Below are 23,376 nucleotides of genomic sequence, written 5' to 3'. Positions count from 1 at the left end.
AGGGGCAGAGCTGGGAGTTTGGGGGTGTCTGTGGGGGGGGCAGAGTTGGGGGCTTTGGGGGTGTCTGTGAGGGGGGCAGAGCTGGGGATTGGGGCTATTTGGCTGCAGGGGTCCATGCTCAGATCCGGCACTGATGTTAATGGTGAGGGCTGTGGGTGGGGCCAGAGGACGGTTGGAGAGGGGGAAGTTGGGGGCAAAGTCTGAAGTTGGTCGCTTGGGAGGTGGTGGGCACAGGAAACATTGGGAGCTGGGGGGTTGGGCTGCACCCCGTCACTTCTCCAAGGGGTTCTGTGTTTTCCCAGGGAAACCTGGTCCCCGTTTCACCAGCCCCTCAGAGTTTCCTGGTTTAGGGTGAACGAGGCTTGGGGGGGTCAGTCTAAGGGCATCCCAGGAACTCTGCTCGGGCATCTGCAGGGCAGGACGGGCCTTGAAATCCAGCAATTGTGAGGTCATTTGCAGCAGTTTCTAACCCTCTCCACCACTTCTTCCAGGAGCCCCCACGAGAGCATCTGGCTCCTCTGAGAAAAGAGAGAGAAGCAGCCAAAGCCGAGGAGCAGCAGCAAAGCGAGGAGCTGCTGGTAGGTGCCCAGAGCCCCCTGCCCCTCAGGTTTGCCTGGGATCACAGTGCCCTGAGTGACGGTGAATGCAGGGCCCGGCCTGCCAGCCTCAGCCGGGGATCCATCCCCACTGGAGCCCAGGGAGAGGGCAGGGTCGGACACGTGGGTGACATGATGCCCTTAGGGTGCAAGAGGCTGCTGGGCAGGAGAGGGTCAGTCTGTGTGTTAGCCCAGAGATCTGCCCGCAGGCTGTCTGCATGTTACAGTGACCGGGAATCCTTTATAGCTGCGGCGGGGCGGGGAGGGGAAGGAGAGGAACTCTGGGCTGCAGAGATGGAGGGTTTGGGGAGAAAAATCCCCCCTGTAAGCGATGTACAGCTCACCTCTACCCTGATCCCTCCTCCCTTCCTGGGGTAAATAACCTTCCCATCCCTCAGTGCAAGAGATCCTGTGCTCTGATAAATAACTCCCCCACCCGCCGGGAGGTGCATTTATGATTCTCCCTGGTTATCAAGCCGCTCTCTCTCTGTGGTTGCAGAAACAGACGGAAGCCGAGAGGCAGAAGATCGTCTGGGAGTGGCAGGAGCTGCGAGGGTTTCTGGAGGAGCAGGAGCAGCGGTTGCTGTCCCGGCTGGAGGAGCTGGAGAGAGCCATTGTCCGGAGAAGGGATGAGGGCATCTGCAGCCTGTCCCAGGAGCTTTCCTTGCTCAGTGAGAGGGGAGGAGAGAAGGGGCAGCAGCCGCTGAGCCAACCCCTGCAGGTCAGGCTGTCATTGCAGTGATCCTACACAGCGTTTCTATAGGTACTTTTGAGCCGGGGTGGGCAAAATATGGCGTGCGGGCCAGACCCAGCCTGTCTCTCATTTCTCTCTGGCCTGCCAGGCCCTGTGGCTTCCTCCTCGCGATCTCTGGGCTGCTAAAAGTCCCACGGCGCAGTGGGGCACTCAGGCAGGCTGCCTGCCTGCCTGCCTGCCATGGCCCCGTGCTGCTCCTGGAAGTGGCCGGCTGCTGCTGGCATGTCTCTGCGCGCTGCCCCCACCCCCAGCACCGGCCAATGGGAGCTGCAGGGGTGGCGCTTCTGGGAGCGGCGTGGGGCCACAGCCTGCACCTCACACCTCCTCCCGCACCGCAACCCCCTGCCCCAGGTCAGAATCCCCTCCTACACCCAAACTCCCTCCCAGACCCCACACCCCCTCCTGCACCCTAATCCTCTGCCCCAGGTCAGAACCCCCTCCTGCACCCAAACTCCCTCCCAGACCCCACACCCTCTCCTGCACCCTAATCCCCTGCCCCATGTCAGAGCCCCCTCCTTCACCAAACTCCCACCCCGAGCCCACACCCCTCACCCTCTCCTGTACCCCAACACTCTGTACCAGCCCGGAGCTCCTCCTGCACCAAACTCCCAGGCCCCACACCCCCTCCATTAATAACAGTAGAAATATGCGGCCCACGACAACTTACCAAACTTCATGGAGTGGCCCCGCTGTGAAAATTATTACCCAGCCCTGCTCTGAGCCCTAGTCCCCAAAGCAGTTTAGGAAGCAGGGTCAGGGCACTGTCCCTATGTTACAAATGGGGAAAGTGAGACACAGGGAGGGGCAGAGCCCTGATCAAGTGACATAGTAAATGCCCTGCCAATGTCTAACTGCATTTGGGCTGGAGGGTGACATCCCCTCCCTGCCATGCCGAGGCTGCAATTCAGCCCTAAGGCCCCTCGTCACCCCATTGAATGGGTTTAATGGGGTAGGGGCTTGCGGGGCTCTCAGCACCAGTGGGCATTTCACTCTCAAGGCAGATGAATATTTTCTTCCTGTAAAGTGTCTAGTCAGAAATTTTTCCCCAATGGTGACGTCCCAGCAGAGATTCCTGGGGGGCGGCAGCTGCTCTCTGAATATGACCCCAAGTGTCTGAAATGCCCCAAACACCAGAGACTCCAACGGTGGCTCCTCTGTCTGGGACACTCCCCCAACTGCCTCTTCTTTCTCTCCCTCTCCAGGGTGCCGGGAGCACTGAGAGCAGGTGAGTCCCCGGCTCCATTTCACTTCCCCTCATGCTCAGTTGTGCTTGGGAACTGCACTAAATACGGTGCTTTCCCCTGCCCCTGCAGTGTGATATGCTGGCTTGGTGCCTGTGATCACGTCTCCCCGGGTGGCTGCCTCACAAGGGGGAAAAGCCTGTTACTCTGACAGCTAATGAGGTCCCACCAGGGCTGTCAGACATAAGGGCCAGACCCGGCCTCTCGGATGTATGTATGTGGCCACCTCACGTATTCACACTGTGCAGAATCTCAGTTTTCAGTTTTTTTGTAAATTTCTAGGGCTCATGGTTGCAAAGAAACCCTCCCAAATGCAGACGTGGACACTGTTGTCTTTGTGTGTCTGCCAGCAGCCGGAAGCTACGGCTCAGAGGGGTGTGAACTCCCCTGTCTTCCGTTCATCTCACTGGAGGGTTAGCTGAAGTGACGACACTTTAATTCCATGGCCGGTCACTGGTGGAATGGGCAGGGGGTCGAAGTGAAGCCTTTGGGGGTGGGAATAGGGAGTTTCTGTAGGGAGGGGAGAACAGCGAGCAGACAAAACAGCAAGGAAGAGCTGGAGAAAGGAGGGTGGAAAGGAAAGAAAGAGCAGAAACAGCAGGAGCCCGAGCAGGTTTGGGAGGGGGCTATTTTCCCACAGAGTGACATTGACCATAAAAGACTTAATAAAAATGAAAAGCTTATTTCCTCTCCAAAGGGCAGACTCTCCCCTTGACATCCATGCCTGGGTGTCCCACTGAGAGCAGTGAGTGCCCTGCTCTGAATGGAGCCGTGTACGGAGTCTGAAACTGATGCCCTGGCCCATGACCATCACAGACAGTGAAATACGTCCCTGTCTGCCAGATGAGTTGGACACCCCAGAGTTATGGCTTCAGCTGAAGGGCTCTGGGCTTTTGGGATTAAAGGGCCCAGGCTCATTCCCTTCTGAACACCTGGGCTGTGTCGGGCCACGATGAGCATGTGAGACATGCCCACTCTTTGGTCCATGTCTCCTTCCTTTCCCCAGTGCCGATGCCCCTTGTTACCGGAGTAACCCAGCACAGGGGGTGGCTCAGCACCCTACAGAACCAGTGTCCCAGAGAAGGCTCCAGAACCTCTCTCTATTCCTCATGTCCCATCTCTATGGAGAGCACAGGGCTGAGAGCAGGTGACTCACCATAACCATGATCACCTCAGGCTACGAAGCTCAGATCCAGCTTTCCTGGAGTTTGGGGGTTGCTGGGCTCAGGGACTGGGGATCGGGCCCATTTCTCACCCCTCCTCCTTTCCCCAGCAGGGCGGACGGGATGTTTCAGAAGCCAGATCCAGGGTTTGCAGAGCTAGAGAAGAGACTCAGCCATTTCTCTCTGAAAAGCGCCATGCTGCAGCAGATGCTGTTGGAATTCAAAGGTGAATTGGAATCTGGGGGTTGTCTCCCCACTAGCTAGAGCAACCCTGGCCCTGGGGAGGAGTCGGGGACTCTGGTGGTGTTACTGACTCCATCTCACAGCCCAGCTCAGCAAGTCTCCCTTCCCCATGGGAGTAGCCCTGCGGGGCTGGCTTTGTCTGCAGCAGCTGCATCATCCACCTCGGCTTGTGTTGCCAACTCATAGCGGACAGTGATTACATTAATAACCAATGGGAACCTCCCCTGAATTCTCACCTCTCCCGTCCTCTCCTTCTCTAGAGATGCTGCGACTGGAGCTGGGGAGTGACGCAGGTACGTGTCTGTCTCTGACGGGTCCTGGGGAGATTTCAGACCAATAACCATGTTAGCGACAGGGGGGCGCTGCCTCCAGTCCCAATGCACACCTGGGAATGGTGGAACAATGTGAAGCCCGGGGAGCCCCATGACTGATTCACTCCTGCTGTGACGTCAGATGGGGAGTGAATCCTGATCTCGGAGGGGTGTTTCCCTTTGGGAAAAGGAACAATCACACCTGAAAGGTGAGATAAGAATAAAACATCCATACCCTGAACAGTCTGACCGCTTTAATGAGTGACTGAACATAGCTGGAGTGAGGAGGGGGTGAATAGACTCTGGCCCTGAATGAGAGATGGGGCTGGTCTCCTGTGTACAGACTGTCGGTAAAGGGAGGAGAGCCGTAGATTGTATCTGGGATCATTGTGAGTGAGAAGGGAGCTGCTAGAGTGCATGTCAGAGTGTCTCACACTTTTCACACTGGAGACCCCTTATTTGAAGTCAGGGTTTGGGGGGGGGGATCCCCTTGTGAAAGGAAGAATAAAATGTCTCTCAAGACTGAGCCTCTATAACTTGGATGGCTGTTTCAAGAGGCTGACAGAACTGTTGACCTTGAAAGATAAAAGTGGGAGAGTGAGACTTGCCTTGCTTTAGCTCATAGCAAAACTGGTCATATCTCACGACCCCTCTTATGGCCTGTCGTGAGTCACCTGGGGTAGCAAACCACCGCTTGAGAAACGCGGACTGGGAAGAGGGCATTTCTTTGGATATGGGCCTACTGCGAACGATCAGTTAGCTGCTCTGCCAGATACGGACTGAGCCAAGGAGCGAGTCATTCCCATAAAACCCCCATTTCTAAAATCTCTCCGTATTCAGAATCCCAGCTTACAGCTGTGCCCAGTGACCCTTTCTCTGCTGTTTCTGTCACAGCCAGAGAGACTGAAACTCCTTCAGTGGTTAGCAGAGTTGAGGATGAAGCACAAAGATTGAATCCAAAATGACATTGGCACTAGTAGGATAGCGAAAGCCTCCATGAATGGACGGTAACCAAGTCCCCCAGCCGGAGGGAGGGAGAGAGAAGTGGGGAGAGAAGTCACAAGCTCTCAGACCTGCTCAGCTCCAGTTCCTGTCTCAGCACTGGACAGATTCTATCCAGTCTCTACCTCTGCCTAGATCCCACCCTGCCGGGGGATGTGCTGCCCTCAGGGACCATGTCGGGTGTTAAAGGATCTCAGTGGGTTTAGCCCTGGTGGGAAGGGTCGGGTCTGCACTGCAATAAAGTGACTGCGTGTTTTGCCAGTAGGAGAGTCTAGAACAGAGCCTGGGGCATGTGGTGTGAAATTCACTAAAGCTGGTTCTGAAATCTCTCCAATCCCCCTCCTCACCCTGACATGTTGCTTCATGCGCTACCGGAAGGTGCTCAGATACTACCGTGGTGAACGCAATATAAGAACCTGTACAGAACAGTTTTTTTTTAAAATGAGCACCAGCATGGTTCCCTGAGACTGTTATCCGCACAAACTGACAGGCTGCAGAACGACATCCACCCTTCCCTCCGGATGGGCCCAGCCTCCCACGGCCGAGGAGCTGGCTCAGGTAGGGATTATCGGGGAGTTGCTGGGGGGTTCCCTCTGCACTGACGGGCAGTGAACACAGAGGAGGTGGGAGTTTAGTCTGGAGGTGGAAAGGGGCAGGAAATCCACAGGGTGGAGGAAAGGAGGGGGACAGGTTGTGACAGATCTGCTAGGACTTGTGTGCTGGGGCTTAGATTCTAGGAACAGACCCATGGAGGTTGGGAGAGGAAACTGCCCCATTTCTGTGACAGGAAACACCACCTTGGACAGAGCTGGAGAAATTACCAGACTGCCAGTGCTGCAGCCAGAATCCACTAACCAGGGGCTGCTGTGAGATACAAAGGGGCTGAGGGGAGGAGCCCCATCCCTTCACACCAGCTGCTAGCAATGAGGAGGGAGTTTGGATTCCCACCAGGGAGCTGTCCCTGGGCACTGCTGGGGGCTCCATGTCCTATATCAGCCTGTGAGGCATGAGAATGTCCTACCCCAGCAGGGAGAGGGGAGGCACAAGGGTCTCTCTCTTTCTCCTCTTACCCTGATGCCTCCTGGCTGCTCTGTGAGGGGTGCGGATGGGACTCTGCTGACTGTGAACCTCCCAGAGCTTCCATTTGATTGGCCCTGCGCCCCTGTGAATTGTGGGGCTGTGAGTGGGGCAGCAGGTACCGAGTGTTGGACTCTTGCTCTTTCAGGGGCCGGTGACCTTCGAGGAGGTGGCTGTGTATTTCACCAGGGAAGAGTGGGCTCTGCTGGACTCCACTCAGAGAGTCCTCTGCTGGGATGTCATGCAGGAGAACTATGAGAATGTGACCTTGCTGGGTAAGGATTCCTGTCCCCTTGGTTCTTAGAAGGGGAAATGCAGGATGTAGGGTCACATCATCCCACAATGCCACCTCTGCTCTGCCCTGTTTCAGCATCACCCCGACGTGGCAATGACACAAACACTAGCGCTCTGCCCTCCCATGCTGGAGAACACTTTGGGAGCAGAGCACAGGAGCAACACAGCACGAAGTCCAACATCTTCTCTTGGCTAAGGCAAATGTGGGTTTAGGTCTGGCATAAAGAACAGAAGTTGCCGACCCCTGGCCAACACTCAAACACTGAGCCTAGTGCACACAAACCAGCTCAGACTTGCAAAATGTTGCCACCCCTTTATCTCCCTCCCTCCCCCAAGGATGATTTCTGAGTCATTGCCTTCACGTACCCCTCACTGAACCCTGTAAGCAGCTGAGATGTACGGCACCAGAGTGCTGACAATCCCCCGGCAAGAACACACCCTTGTGCACCGTCACTGGCACAACCTACAACACTGCTTCAACTATTCCCTCCCCCATCCAGTTACAGCTACAGCTGACACACTGCACACAGCTGGAGGGCATTCCAGTCTGTGGAACACAACGCAAACAATGACACATCCTCTTGGTCCTTCTTCTTAGATATTATCGATTCATAGATTAAAAGGCCAGGAGGTCATCTAATCAGACCTCCTGTACAACAGGCCATAGAGTTTCATCCAGTTACTGCTGTACAGAGCTGAATATCTTGTGCTGAACTAAATCATCTTCCAGAAAGGCATCCAGTCTGGACTTGAAGACTTCAGGAGATGAAGAATCCTCCACTTCCATTGATAATTTGTTTACCTTTGCACCACCCTGACTGAACTGTTCCCAGCTCCAGAGTAGGGCTTGGGGCAAAGTTAAGATTGTTGCAAAGGTTGTTGTGGGCTTCAGCTTTTCATTTCCTGGTTTTAGAGGTTGGTTTATCCCTGTCCATAGAGTGAAAGGCATGAGGCAGCTGCTGAGTTAATGACTCAAGATTGTCGAAATAACAAGCTCAATTGGAATGATTTAATCTTAAAGATCCATACAGCAGCACAGACAGAACTAGGTACGTTATATTACATTGTTTTCATGCTAAGAGCATGGATCTGTCTTTCTCCTGCATCTGGAGGGGATGAGCAGTTTTCATTCCCTCCCAACTCAGTTCCCATATCAGTATCATTAGATAGAGTTTCAAACAAAGGAAACCTTGTTGCCAAGAATATTCTCCCAGAAACATATGTTCTGGTGTCATTTCTTGGTTTAGCTGATTTATGTGTGACGGCATTATTATTTACAGCTGGTCGGACTAACAGTTGTTCAAGATAATCTCTCTCAGTGGGTCCTTCTTATCCCCACAGTCATTCTTCCCTGTTGATTTCCCAACAGGAAACATCTGCTGTAGCACGCAACCCTTGTTAGTGTCCCAAGGGTTATGTCAGCATTGTAGATATAAGTTAAGGAGATGGTTCCCACGAACATCTGGACCTGTGTAGACACAAAGGTGCCCAAGATGGTTAAAATACAGCATAATAGATACAGTTCCTGAATATCATTCCAAGAAAGAAAAACCAACACGACTCCACGTCCATCAAATACAGCCCCAGCTAAAACCCCTCCAATGCATCTCAGGGATCTACAACCCATCCTGGCCATGATCCCACACTTTCACAGGCCTTGGATGGCCAGGCCAATCTGCCCACAGACACCTAGCCACTGAACTATTCTCACCGCACTGCACACCGTCCCTAGTACTCTGCTCAGAACCAATCCCGGCACAACCCCATGCAGCTCTGCCACAATTGTACCACCAGTCGACACCATCAGAGACCTACAGATCCGCCACACCATCACCGGTTCATTCACCATGCACGTCCCCCATGTACTATCGCCTCCTATGCCAGCATGCCCCTCTGGCTTATTGTACCTCGCGCCACCTGGACCGTCAGTCTACAGGAAAGGATAATATGGCCAAATCGAGATATCAGCATATGCACATATACAAACCTGTAGGAGACACTTCAACCTCCCTGGCCACACACAGCAGACCTTAAGGTAGGCTCATCTGCCAGCCAAAAACTTCGGACCAGATTCAAAGAGAAACTGCTGCGCTTCAATTATCTGCAAAATTTGGACACCATCAGCTCCCAGTGATTGAAAAAGCGTGAATTGGCTTGCCAAGACTACAGACCAGTTTCTCTCCTTGGTTTTCCCACCTCAACTGCTCAGAAGAGCGGCCCTCATCCTCCCTGATTGACTACCTCGGATATCTCTGCTGGCTTGCAGCATATATATACCTGCCCCTGGAAATTTCCACTACATGCATCTGACGAAGTGGGTATTCACCCAAGAAAGCTCATGCTCCAAAACGTCTGTTAGTCTATAAGGTGCCACAGGATTCTCTGCTGCTTTTACAATTCCTGAATAGTGATCTGGGCCTTCCAATTCAGACACACTCTTTGCTGAAGGTAGAGATTCTAAAGAAGCGTTAATATTTAAATGAATCAAATATATGGAAAGAACTAAAAGCATTCGTAGTAAATAACAGGCGTGAACACAGCACTGGACAACCTGAACTGCATTAATGTGGCTTATGAACTTTTCATTCCCTTGATTTTTTATTTTAAATGGACTTTTTTTGCCACTGTAACCGTGCATCCCCTAGGGCTTTTGCTGGCGTAGCTATTTCAGTTATGCATCGTTGTCGTCTTCAGTATGGCGCCATTGCGTTGCTGACAAAGAGGCTTTTTCAGGACATTTGCTTGCCAATTTGATACCATTCATTGTGCTTACACGGGTAGCAGGGGAGACCGCAAGCAGGGTGTCATCTTCTCCCCCACTTCCATTACTGACGTGATTTTTCACGTAGGTAACTGACCCAGCTGTGATAGCAAAACTTGCAAGTGTAGGCCAAGTGAAAACCTGTGTTTGGATTGGAGTACTTTTAAATATTATTTTCCCCCAGAAATTTTGGCCTCAGGGCAAATCTTCCAAAGGGAACCCCTATAAAATGCAAAAAGAAAAAAAAGCTCAACACACATTGTCTGAAAGCTGTCAGTGGTGGGGCTCACGTTCAAATGTAGCTCAGATTCAGCAATGGCCCCAACCCGTCCCCTAGAGACAACCAAACACCGTGAGAGCTGACTGCAAGAAACCTTCTGCTGTTAACAGAGCATTAATCTTCCTGCACATGCGCATTTCAGTCGCTTTGATTCATCAGTTTGGCTCCTGCTGATCTGAAATTCCCACTTTTACAGTTCACTTTTTCAAGACTGCTTCCCCGGAGAGGCAGTGGGTGCCCTGTACCAGCTGAGATAAATGCCAAGTGACTGAGATCCTTTGGGGGAAGTTAGAAGCTCACGTCCATCCTAGGTGTGTGCAAATGTTGTAGCAAGGTTCACACCCACACACACCCCTCTTCCCTACAAACTGTGACCCCAGCCACCGTTTCTAATTCCTTACACTCTTCCCCTCTTGGTGATGTCCTAGGTTGGTAATGAAACTTCTGGGGACTTGGAGGGTCTCGCTCCCCTATCCCTCTCTGCAGCAGCCACAGTCTCTCTTCCCTGCGGGCTCCGTGGATCTTTGAGGCAGTCCCTTGTGAGATCACACGGTCTTATTCTTACTTTTCATAGTCTCCTTTGCCAGAGGAATTAGTTTGTTGCTATTGAATTATAATATCTAATTCCCCAAGCGTGTCCTGTCTACTTCAGGAACTATCTGAGGCAATCTCAGCCCCAATAGCAATTGTCTTTGAGAAGTCTTGCAGGACATGGGAGATCCCGGAGGACCGGGGGAGGACAAATACAGTACCTGTCTTTAAAGGGAGAACAAAGAGGACCAGAGGAATTATAGATCAGTCAGCCTAACTTTGAGAGCTGGAAAGATACTGGAACGGATTGTTAAACATTCAGTTTGTCAGCAGCTGGAGGATAAGAGCGTTATGAGGAATAGGCAGCATGGATTTGTCAAGAACAAATCATGCCACCAACCTAATTTCCTTCTCTATCAGCTTTATTGGCCTAGGGCAGGGGTCGGCAACCTATGGCACGCGTGCCAAAGGTGGCACGCAAGCCGATTTTTAATGGCACGCTGCTGTCTGCCGGGGTCCCGCTCAGCCAGCTGCCAAACCCCGACAGCGGGCTGAGCCAGACCCCGGCAGGTATCAGCGTGCCATTAAAAATTCTGTCCAACCCAGCCCGCACTTCTTCACCCCTCATCTGCCGCTCTCTCTGGTCGGGGCTCGGAGCAGAAGCAAGCTTGGTCCTGCCAGCTGCTGCTGTAGGGCAGGCTCCACTGGCAGCCAAGCTTCCCCCTCCCCTGCCTCTTCCTCCAGCCATGCTCCGTCAAGCCCCACCTCCTCTCCCTCCCTGCCGCCGATGGCCCTTGCGAGGGAGGGGAGAAGAGCAGCCCCAGCACCCTCGCTGCTCAGACCGGTAAGGAAGCGAAGAAGGGAGGCAGGAGCGGGGCTTTGGGGAGTGGGGGTAGGAGTGACGCGTATCCCTCCAGCCCCCTGCTGTGAGCCGCTCAGGGCAGGGGGCTGGGAGCGCCCCCCTGATCCCAGCCCACCTTCCCAGCCCTCTGCCCTGACCCCTGAACCCCCTTGCACCCCAACCCCCTGCATCTCCCCTACAACCTCAGCCCTGATTCCTGCACCCTCCACACATACCCAGCCCCCTCACACCCCGTGCCCTGACTCCTGTACCCCCTCACATGCCCCAGCCCTCTGCCCTGACTCCTGCACCCTCCACATATACCCATCCTTCTCCACACCCCCTGCCCTGACTCCTGCACCCTCCACATATACCCATCCTTCTCCACACCCCCTGCCCTGACTCTACAACACCCCACACATACCCACCCACCCCCCACACCATCTGCCCAGACTCCTGCACTCCCCACACATACCCAGCCTCCCACCCCCCCTGCCCTGACTCCTGGACTCCCCCACCTGCAGCACCAAATGGGAGGTCCTGCATGCCCCTCACATTCCCACCTGCACCCCTTGCACCAAATGGAAACTGCCCAGGTAAGCACTCCACACCCAAACTCCTGTCCCAACCCTGAGCCCCCTTCCTCATTCTAGCTCCTGGCCAGACCCTGCACCCCACCCCTAGCCTGCTCTTACCCCCAGGCCCTGTGCTCAGTGCACCTCCACGCTCAGCTCAGTGCAGAGAGAGAGGGGAAGAGAATGGGCCAGAACCAGGGAGAAGGTAGGTCCCCACAGTATGTGTGCAGGACCGGGACCCCAGGCTGGCAGAGGACTGAGTAGGGCCGGTGACTGGGACCCCAACTGGCAAGGGGCCAGCAGCCAGAACCCCAGACTGGCAGTGGGCTGAGCAGGGCCAGCGACTGGGACTCCAACCGGCAAGGGGCCAGCAGCCAGAACCCCAGACTGGCAGCGGACTGAGCAGAGCCGGCAGCAGGCTGAGCCGCTTGGCCCGCTGCTGGTCTGGGGTCCCGGCCCCGCTCAGCCTGCTGCCGGTCTGGGGTTCTGGCTGCCGGCTCCCTTGCCAGCTGGAGTCCCAGCTGCTGGCCCCGCTCAGCCTGCTGCCAACCTGGGGGTCTGGCTGCTGGCCCCTTGTCAGCCGGGGTCCTGGCCACAGGCACCACTCAGCCCGCTGCCAGCCTAGGTGAACGGAACCCCAGGCTGGCAGCAGGCTGAGCAGGCCGGTGGCTTAAGATCAGCATTTTAATTTAATTTTAAATGAAGCTTCTTAAACATTTTGAAAACCTTGTTTACTTTACCTGCAAGGGTAGTTTTAGTTATATTATATATAGACTTAGAGAGAGAAACCTAAAAAACGTTAAAATGTATTACCGGCACGCGAAACCTTAAATTAGAATGAATAAATGAAGACTTGGCACACCTCTTCTGCAAGGTTGCCGACCGCTGGCCTAGGGTATTGCAGGAAGGCGGCAGATTTGCTATATCTTAATTTTAGTACATCCTTTGACACAGGCCCAGATGCCATTCTCATAGGGAAATTGGGTCTAGATTAATTTATTATAAAGTGGGTACAAAACTGGTTGAAAGACCGTACTGAATTTTAATCTGCAGCAAGGGTGATTTTAGGTTAGATATAAGGGGAAAATATAACTACATGAGTAGTTAAGGTCTGGAATAAGATTCAAAGGGAAGTTGTGGAATCCCCGTCACTGGAAGCTTTTAAGAACAGCTTAGACAACTACTTCCCAGGGACCTTCCAGATTTCCTTGTTCCTGCCTCAGTGCATGGGCTGGATTAAATGACCTCTTGAAGTCCCGTCTGCCCTAAATTTCTGTGATTCTATCATTCTAAAACCTTCACCATACACTGGGGGATTTTCATGCTCCTTTCCAGTATACCTGACTCACTACATTCCCCACCTTCTCAAAATGTGCTTTCCTGATCCCTAACACCCCTGACATATAGTAACTCCTCACTGAAAGTTGTTCCAGTTAACTTTATTTCGTTGTTACATTGCTGATCAGTTAGGGAACGTCCCCTTTTAAGGTTGCACAATGCTCCCCTATAATGTTGTTTGGCAGCCGCCTGCTTTGTCCACTGCTTGCAGGAAGAGCAGCCCGTTGCAGCTGGCTGGTGGGGGCTTGGAACCAGGTTGGACCGGCAGCCCTCCCATCAGCTCCCCTAAATTCCCTGTGCAGCAGCTGCCCAGCAGGCTATCAATTGCTGGCAGTTCAGCCATCCCTCTCTCTCTCTCTCTCTCACACACAGGTTGTGTGTGTCTATCTGCTATGCAGTCTCCCCTCCCTCCATTCCTGCTGCCTTGTAGAGTGAGAGAGTTAACCCTTGAGGGCTCCACCAATTGCTAGTTCATCATTTAGCAGTAAGGCATTCCTTGGGAAATAGTGTGTGTGTGTGTGTGTGTAAGTAATATAGTCTTTTGTCTGGTGAAAAAAATTTCACTGGAACTTAACCTCCCCTATTTACATTAATTCTTATCGGGAATTTGGATTTGCTTAAAGTTGCATTTTTCAGGAACATAACTACAACATTAAGTGAGGAGTTACTGTACGGCACTCAGTGACATCCCCTCTCCTTCCTATTCCTTACTGTGCTGAGCCCCACAAACCCATGCTCCCCAGTCCCAGTTCCCCCTATGACTGTCTCATTCCGTTCTGCTCTTGGTAAGAAGCAGTTCCAAGGTGACTTCCCCTTGGAGTTCCTTTCTCTGGGTTTTAGGAGCCCCTTTGATGAGGAGTGTCTGGCTGTGTGTTTGCCAGCAGAATTAATCTCCTTATAGGCAGAATGCCTGATACTGCTGAGCTCCAGAATTTCAATGTTTTAAAATGAACTGGGGTTTAAAAAAAAGGCCATGTCCTTTGTGACAAAGGTCTCATGAATTCACGTGATTTCACTTGTTTTCCTTCATCTGAGTAGGGTCTCCAGTTTCCAGACCCGAGGTGATGTCCCAGCTGGAACAAAGAGAAGAGTTGTGGGACTCACATCTTCAGGGCTTGGAGGAAAGAGAGCTCCCGAGAGGAACTTGCACAGGTGAGGAGTTATTAGACCAATTTAAATACTGTCTGTGCCTGAAGGACATAGCTGGGATTCCCTACCAGGACGTTGAGAGCTCTTTGAGTTCAGGATTGTCCCTCAGCAGGTGTCATATCCTCAGAGCAGATATTGCTTATGGCTTCCTACTCATCCATATCAACACTTTGCAATAGCTCAGTTCCCAACCTCCTTTCATCCTGAGCGCTGGGATGGGATGTGAAGACAGAGTTGATCTCCTTCTCTCTCCTCTCTGGGGAAGAGTTTGGGGGATTCATTTCCTGATCTTTCCCCCCCTCTCTCCAGCACTTTGGTTTCCTCTCCCCTTTTCCCTCCCTGCCTCTGAGGTTTCTCTCTGTGTCTCAGGAGATGGTGGGATGGTGAGTGAGAACAGGAAGCAGAATCCAGAGCAGGAAGATGCTGAGCACATAGAACTATGCGGGGGATTATCACAAAGAACTCAAGGAAATATGTCCTGGAGTCGTGAGGAGAGGCAGCCAAAGGAGGAAGTGGGTAAATCCATCAGTTGTGAGGAAAATCACAAGGACCTCAAGGAAACCACTGCCCAGCAGAGAATCCTGATGGGAGAGAGAAAAAACATGTGTCCTGAGTGCGGGAAAACCTTCCCTCGGCGCTCACACGTTATTGAACACCGGAGAATCCACACAGGAGAGCGCCCCTATGAGTGCTGTGAATGCGGGAAAACCTTCAGTCGTCACTCACACCTAATCAGACATCAGAGAATCCACACAGGCGAGAGACCCTTCGGGTGCTGTGAGTGTGGGAAAACCTTCACGCGACACTCAACCCTTATCAAACATCAGAGAATCCACAGGAGCGCGCCCCCCTATGAATGCTGCGAGTGCGGGAAAACCTTCCCGCGGCGCTCGCACGTTATTGAGCATCAGAGAATCCACACAGGCGAGAGACCCTACGAGTGCTGCGAATGCAGGAAAACCTTCAATCGTCACTCACACCTAATCAGACATCAGAGAATGCACACAGGTGCAAGCCCCTATGGGTGCTGTGAGTGCGGGAAAACCTTCACTCGACGTTCAACTCTTATCAGACATCAGAGAAGCCACAGGGGGGTGCCCCCCTATGAATGCTGTGAGTGCGGGGAAACCTTCACGCAGTGCTCAGAGTTTATTATACATCAGAGAATCCACGCAGGAGAGAAACCTGCGCGTGTGGTCGACACTCACACCTTATTAGGCATCAGAGAACCCACGCAGGCGCCAGCCCCCAGGAATGTTGATAGATCAGCCCTGATTAATCATCAGAGAATCTAACAAGGAGAGAGGCCCTATGAATGTTGCGGGTGTGGGAAAACCTTCATTTTTCACTCAGACCTTGGGAGACATCTAAGATCCACATGGGATAGACACCGTAGACCAGTGGTCACCAACCTGTCCATTGCGTGGCTCTGGGGTGGGGAAGGGGTCTCCGTGCGCTGCTCCTGCTTGCAAGATCCCACTGCCCATGAACAGGGAACTGTGGCCAATGGGAGTTTTGGGGGTAGTGCCTGCAGAAAGGGGCAGCATGCAGAGCCACGTGCTCCCCATGTTCCCCCAGGGGCTACAGAGGTGTGTTGGCCCCTTCTGGAAGGGGCCAGGGCAGGCAGGGAGCCTGCCGTAGCCTCCCTGTGCTGTCATCCTCAGTAAATGCTGCCCAGTGGGAGGCTGCACCTGAGCCCCGTCCCAGAGCCAGCACCCCATACCCCCTCCTACATCCCAAACCCCTGCCCCAACCCTGAGCCCCCTCCCAGAGCCAGTACCCCATACGCCCTCTTGCACCTCAACACTCTGCCCCAGCCTGGAGCCCCCTCCTGCACCCAGAGCCCACACCCTTTCCTGAACCCCAACCCTCTGCCCTAGCCTGGTGAAAGTGAGTGAGGGTTGGGGAGAGCAAGTAATGGCGGGGAGGGGAGATGGAGTGCGTGGCGCTTTGGGGAAGGGGCTGGGCCTGGGGAAAGGGACAAGGTAGATCCTGGGTTGCTCTTACACTGGAAAAAGTGATCTTGGGTGTATAAAGTTTGGAGACCACTGCCGTAGATGCTCCGAGTGTGGGAAACGCTTCCATCAGCGTTTACACCTTATTTATCATCAGGGAATCCACAAGTTAGATAAACAGCATAAACACCTAAATATTATTGCTAATTCCCACGTGTGGCCTTTATGCTGTCCGTGTGATTTCCTTCATTGTGGTCTCAGCTCTCCCAGGTGAGTGGTCCGGTTTTGCTTTTTGCAGCTCTTGAATCCCCAAAGAGCCTTCCTATCTACTGCTTTGTTCCATGAGTCATGGGAGTACGAGTCCCTCTTAGTAGGAATGCACATCAGCCCCAGATGTGGGGAACAGAAACCTGCATGGGTCTGGTGTCATTAGCATTTTTTTTTGTAGTTAGCCAGCTCCGGTGAGCTATCAGATGTAAAATCACAGCTGTGTTTTCTATACCGACATGGCCCAAGTACAATATGCTTCCTAGTTTAGAATCCTGTTGCTAATTTATCATGATGCTAAAACTTTTGCAAATACAACTGAATAACAATGAGAGAGCGCTGCGTGAAGCAGATTTCAGTGGATCAGAGGACAATGCACTGGGAAAATCTGTGGTCCTGATTCTGAGTCATCAGATGTAACCTGCCCTAGAATCTCATTCTATCTGAAACAGAAAATGTCTTACACCTCTCTGAGATGTAGATTTTTTTTCTCTTTCCTGAAGGCTGGTTGGCCACACAACTGGATATTAGTTTTCTTTGGCAGAATGTAGTTCAGATTTATTGAGGACTTGGAGACAAATTCCCACTGATTTAATTTTGCTTTTCTCCTACGCCTCCGTGATGTCATGGGGAAAGTTCAAATGCAACTCAGTCAGCTGGAGCGAATAGTCCCAGTTGTGGGACATGCTACCAAAGAAATGGTAGTGGTTTGAAATCTCCAGTCTGAAATGGTGAAGAACAGCACACCCCAAACTGCACAACTAACTTAAGTTGGATATAATCACAGGGTTGTTTAGTTATTTAGGTCAATATTATTTCAGATCAGCCGGGGAGAGAGTTTCACAGTAAGGAGCTATGCAAAATGCCCATGTGTTGTTTCCTAAAACAGTTTGTGACCCAGGCCCTTGAGGTGGTTACTCCTGTAGATATCTCCCAGCTAATCCTAATATTTGGGAAATACTGTCTCTAGCAATGCAGTTGTGCAGGAAATAGAAGTGGTTTTCTGTTGTTTTTGAATTCACCCTTTGCAATGTGTATAAAATGAGGTCAGTGTTTAATGTGAGACAGCTGCAGAAAAAATACTCGTTTTGCATAGAAACCCCACCTCTGGTTCTGTATAGTGATTCTTATCCAGGCTTGTGTCTAGTTTCTGATTTAAACAGGTGCAATCGGATGAAGGAAATAAACTTGGCATGTTTGGGGAAGACATTCCTCACTAACACTACTGAGACTGGGTGGTTTGGTAAAGGATTCTTCTCCAGAGAAATGTAAATTTGCCCTCGTCAAGACCAAAGATTGGCAAGAACTACTCAAATAGAAACAGCAGGCCCTGGTTGTTGGTTTTCACTGCAGAGATGAAAGCTGGGGTGAGCTACAGTCCAAGTAAAACTGTGTTTAGAACAAAGCTCCCGAGCTCAGTGGCAACGATTAGAGAGCCAAAGGATGCCCTGGTAACTAGGGTGGGCTCAGAGGGGGATGGTGGATGGAATTTATCACACATGCCTGCCCTGCTCTCCAGAGCCCCAGTGGGATAATCTAGAGAAGGGGGAGCATTTCTCACCTGTATTCCCAGAAGAGCTGCCAGGACTCCTCCCTGACTGCAATTCGCTGCCTGGAATGAGCCCTTGCTGTCACAGATTGCAGCTGGGATGATCGGGAGGGGAAAGGGTTTCTCCTGAGAGTGATTTTTCTGCTCTAAGGGCATTGGAGGGGAGCACTGCACAATCTGAAATGACCAACTTGGTTGCATCCCATCCCTGTGCAACTAAAAAGTCACTATTGATGCAACTGTGGCTACTGTGGTTGTGTTCCTGGCGGTTGGGATAATTTGCAGAATTTAGACGTGGCTCAGAGGTGAGCAGCAGGAGGGTCTGAGTTAGTGTCAAAATCACAGCTCTCCAATCAGGGACTCATGGCCCAGTCTCCCATGTGACAGGTGGTAACAGTCCCAAAGTTACCTCTAATTTTTCCATCCATGTGCAGAACGGATTTTGTTATGGGCACCGATCGCAAGGTGATGTGTGGCTGTGCGCTACCAGTAGAAACCAAAAGCCTAGATATGATATTATATGGATATATAAAACTTACAGTAGGGATAATTACTCCAGCCTGGATTTCCTACTCGAAGAATTCAATGTAAGCATAAGAGAGAAATACAATTATGAAATGCACAGATCAGTCAAAAACTAAACCAACAGCCCTGTGAAAGAGTAAAATTACAGAGAATATCTGTGTATTGCAGGAAGGGAGGAGAGGCACCTGAACAAAAGTCGCCAGATGGGCGAGGCACTTGACTGACTCTTGGGCAGCTGAGCAGGGACGCAGCGTAGAGGGAACACGGGGCACCACTATGCTTATGAGGTCAGAACCGGCAGCTTCCCCAGGAGCTCCAGCTGGGAGGAGGTTGCTCTGGACTCTGCAGAGTGGTTTCAGTGTGAGACTATGGGAGTTTCTCTGATTTACAGGGGGCTTTGCCAGAGGAGAGACTATAGGTCACCTATTATGGGGGTCTGAGCTGGGGCAGCAGCGAGGGGCAAGATGGAGAATTTGTCACGTGATAAAAATGAAGCTGGAAAACCTCTCCCTGTGCTCCAGCAAAAGACTCTCTATCTCTTAACGTCTCCTTCCGTTAAAATCTGTATCTCTGTCCTGACACTCAGAGACTCCTCGCTCCCAGGCAGACTTTTAGCTTTTCTTTACCTTGAATTGGCCTTCTACAAATATTTTTGCCACTAAAATCATCAAGAACATTTACAGTGAGAGAAAGAAACAAAACAAATCAGAACCAAAGAAACACACACACACACGATCTCCCCACCACACACAGTTTGAGTCTCGACTTTTTGACTGAAATTTCTAAGCAATAAAATGCAGCCCTCTATTGGCCAGAAAACAAACCCCGGCCTCCCATGCTGCAGGCAAGGCATCAGCCACTGACCCACCAATGCTCTAGTTGCTCCGGTGTGACATTTCCAGCTGCCCAATACTGCTACTTCCCCAGGGGAACCAGTGTTGACTCTAGTAAGCGTTTTTCTTAGCCTGGTTCTGTGTTTCTTTAGCAAAGGGCTGGTGATGGTTCTGTGGTCCAGGGATCATGAAATCAAGTAACAGCCTGAGCATCCTTTCCCCGTCCCACCTTGCAGGTGGGGAGATTTTAAAGACGCCGTGTTACTGTATCTAACTAAGTAACTAGCTGGTACTACACTAATCCTGCAAAACATGCAGACACACCCAGCTCTATGGGTTGGCAAACTTAGGGAGACTCTGCTGCCAATCATGAAATAGGAGAAGCCCATTAACTTTAAATAGCTGCCCTTTCAACGCATCTGAAAGCTACAAAAGAACAGTGATCTGCGTTAAAGGAAGACTGCCATTTATTCTAGCCCCAATTTATATTACATGCACAAAGAGAGGTTTGAATGTGTATCAGATAGTTTGATAAAGCTCGGCTATTTTATTTTTTAACATGCTTGTGCCCCCTTCCAGTAGAGTTTTCCGTCCCACGTTATGCCAATTTTTGTACCAAATCAGCAAAGAGTCCTGTGGCACCTTACAGACTAACGGACGTCTTGGAACATGAGCTTTCGTGGGTGAATACCCACTTCGTCGGATGCATATAGTGGAAGTAACATAAACTAGTCCATTCCTCCCTCTATTTGCCCTCTGACCAGAAAGTTAGAATGAGGCAGAGTATTGTGCAATTCTCACAATAGGAATAAATTAAAAACTGGGATGAATCATAGTGGAGATGCCGACACAGCCTGTTCTGTAGCTGGTGGAGTCACACTCTCTACTGCTGGTTCTAAACAGCAGAAGTTGATCAAAGACGACAAGCTCCTGTAGGAGCTATGGGCAGCTGCCATGTCACCTGATCACTCACCTGCCAGGTGTTAAACAAAACACAGCACTTCCCCTCTGGAGAGAAAACACTTCCCTCCTACCTCGCTGGACTCTCCGTGGGGCTGCCAAGCCTGAGGGATCTGGCTCTCTCTGGGAGGTCCATGGGGATTCTTAAAAGAGTCGTTGGGGGGCAGAAGTCAATGCCATGGCAATCTCTTCACTTCTTTCTCAGGGTCACCTGCTGAACCCTGGCTTTGGGGTTGGCTTTGGCCTCTCCTGTCTGGGTTTTAGGGAGGCGCAGGACCACTGCCTGGGGCTTGGCAACTTTGACCTTTTGGGGGCTTTTCTCTGCTGGTTTGGTCCCTGCTGCAGCCACCACTTTCTTAGAGCTATTCCTGGCCCTGGGCATGGTGGCCTTTCCGGGGATCCTGGCAACTCTGAACAGCTTCTTGGTGGGTATTTTCCTGCTCAGAGCCACTGGATTCTTCTCATGCCTTGTCCTGGGAGCCCAGCTGCTGCTGGCTGAAGGTGAAGGTGAAGGGGCGAAGGTGCTGGTGGCCTCGGCCTGCACCAAGATGCCTTTGCTCGTCGGCATCCATCTTGATGTGATTCTTATTCTGCGCATCACAGCTGTGGTGACCAAGGACCTGCCAAATGTGCATTCATATTATACCTTTGTTAAATCGATTACAACATAAACTAGAGACTTAATGCGACATTCCCCAGGGCACAACCTGGACCACTGAACTGCTGTGTTCCCCTAACGCTCCAGCCCACGGCTTTGCTGGCGAACGACAAACTCCTCCAGGCTCTTCTCACACAGCCACAAGCATGCAAAGTCACTCCCAGCTGAGTTACATGAATGCTGTCCCAGCCACTCATGACTTATAGAAAGGACGACATCCCCAAATTCTTAGTCCCAGCCTTGCACCCCAGAACTGTGCATCTTGCTCAGTCCAGCATACTACTGACCAAAGCAAGCTCATAGATAGTTCGTCAGTTCATCCAAGGAAATGCTCATGCCCCAACTTTTCTTAATCTGAATATCAGAGGGGTAGCCGTGTTAGTCTGGATCTGTAAAAGCAGCAAAGAATTCTGTGGCTCCTTATAGACTAACAGACGTTTTGGAGCGTGAGCTTTCGTGGGTGAATACGCACTTTGTCAGATGCATCTGACTAAGTGCGTATTCACCCACGAAAGCTCATGCTTCAAAACGTCTGTTAGTCTATAAGGTGCCACAGGATTCTTTGCTGCTTAATCTGAGTAGCGATTCCCCACACACTTCAACCAAAGCACACTGCTTTAGACAGAATAAAAACAACTTTATTAACTGGGGAAAGAGATAATCACTTTAAATCTAACTAATAAAGGCATAAAAGTTGGAACTAATTACAAAGAAGTAAAAAGATAAAACCGCAATCTGATTCATAAGCTGTGCCAAGATAAATAAGTTTTGAAAGCAAAAAGGTTTATCTCACCCGCAAACGTTCATCAGTTCATACTAACCGAAAAGCCTTCCAACACGCACCCCCCTACCCCAACCAGGTCACTGATGCTCCTGCTGTCTTTCAAGCAGGGCCGGTGCAAGGATGTTTCACGCCCTAGGTGAAACTTCCACCTTGTGCCCCCCCCCGAAGTGCCCCCCTCCGTGGCAGTCCCCCTTTCTGCCCTGAGGCATGTCCCCCCCCCCACGGCAGCTAACCCCCTCTGCCCTGAGGCAACCCCCGCCCCAGCTCATCCCTGCTCCGTGCACAAGCACGAGCACCCAAAGCACAGCATCGCTGCTTCACTTCTCCCACCTCCCAGGCTTGTGGCACCTAAGCTGATTGGCACCGCAAGGCTGGGAGGTGGGAGAAGTGAAGTGGCCGCCGCGTGCTCAGGGAGGAGGCGGGGCAGGAGTGAGCTGGGACGAGGAGTTCCCCTGCGTGCTGCTCCCCCATCCTTACTTGCTGCAGGCGGCCCTCCCCACGCTCCCCTGCCCCAGTTCCCTCTGCCTAAATGCCAGCAGTGACTGGGGTGGCCGAAGATCTGGGCACCGCAGTTGCTGCCGAAGAAAATGCCCCCCCCCCCAAATCCCAGCACCCTAGGCGACTGCCTAGTTCGCCTAAATGGTTGCACCGGCCCTGCTTTCAAGCAATCCTGTTGCCCTGAGTAGAGATGGGGGAGGAGAGGGCATGTGGAGGTCACTGTCCCTTATTTTATACCCTCCTCTTGTCTTTGAGTATTATCCCCCATCCCGCGGAATACAGCCAAAACAGTCCCCTGTGTCTGTGAGAGCTGAAGCGTCTTTCGGGTGAATTCTCAATTTCTTGTTCACACCTGTCGTAGCTTCCTACTCAGATTTGAACCTTAGCGTTCATAAAATGAGAAGCTAGCATGAACCCTCTAAGCTTAATTACTAGCTTAGATCTGATATCGCTGCCACCAGCCAGGAATTTCCAGGGCCTGACTCCCTCGGGTCTCCCCAAAACGTTCCCTGGGGGACCCCCAAGACTCAGATGCCCTGAGTCTTACAACAAAGGGAAATAACCTCCCCCCCTTTCTCCTCTTTACCCCCTCCCAGGCTTCCCCTGGAAGATACAGCTTCAAGTCCTTGAAACACAAGCACCGAGAGATTAAGTATCTCTCCCCTCCCCCCTCCTTCTTCCCCTGAGGCTGTTCAGATCCACCCTCCGTAGATCTAACACAAAGAGAATTTCCCTTCCCTTCATTCCTTAGCCTACCCAGAGAAAACTCAAACAGGTCTTAAAAAGAAAGCTTTATATAAAAAGAAAGAAAAACACATAAACATAGTCTCTGTATCAGGTTGACAATACAGGGTCAATTGCTTAAAAGAAAAAATGAATAAACAACCTTATTCAAAAAAGAAATACAATTTAAACATTCCAGCAACTACACACATGTAAATACAAAAACAATATAAAAACCTATATTGTCTTATACCTGTACTTACAACTGGGAAACAGAAGATTAGAAGCTTGAAGATAGAAAGATCCCTCTCATAGCCGAGAGACAGACAAAAGACACAGACCCAAACATTCCCTCCCTGAGCTTTTAAAAATCCGGTTTCCTGATTGGTCCTCTGGTCAGGTGTTTGGTTCCCTTTGTTAACCCTTTACAGGTGAAAGAAACATTAACCCTTAGCTATCTGTTTATGA

The 23,376-nt window shown here is 51.4% G+C and overlaps 1 protein-coding gene across 1 annotated transcript; it reads left to right on the top strand.

The window, feature by feature from the left end:
- Positions 1-61: 61 nt before the first annotated feature.
- On the top strand, positions 62-15,358 carry LOC116826594 (uncharacterized; the record flags this gene model as incomplete). Its single annotated transcript, XM_032783416.2, has 10 exons — positions 62-142; positions 492-578; positions 1,096-1,317; positions 2,553-2,575; positions 3,868-3,980; positions 4,258-4,290; positions 5,801-5,868; positions 6,536-6,662; positions 14,046-14,159; positions 14,526-15,358. Coding segments are annotated over exons 1-10 (1,629 nt in total), but the record flags the coding sequence as incomplete, so codon positions are not given.
- Positions 15,359-23,376: the final 8,018 nt, after the last annotated feature.

The sequence above is a fragment of the Chelonoidis abingdonii genome, chromosome 11 (assembly GCF_003597395.2).
Source record: "Chelonoidis abingdonii isolate Lonesome George chromosome 11, CheloAbing_2.0, whole genome shotgun sequence".
In the NCBI taxonomy this organism is placed as follows: Eukaryota; Metazoa; Chordata; order Testudines; family Testudinidae; genus Chelonoidis; species Chelonoidis abingdonii.
This window is presented reverse-complemented; position numbering and strand designations above follow the sequence as displayed.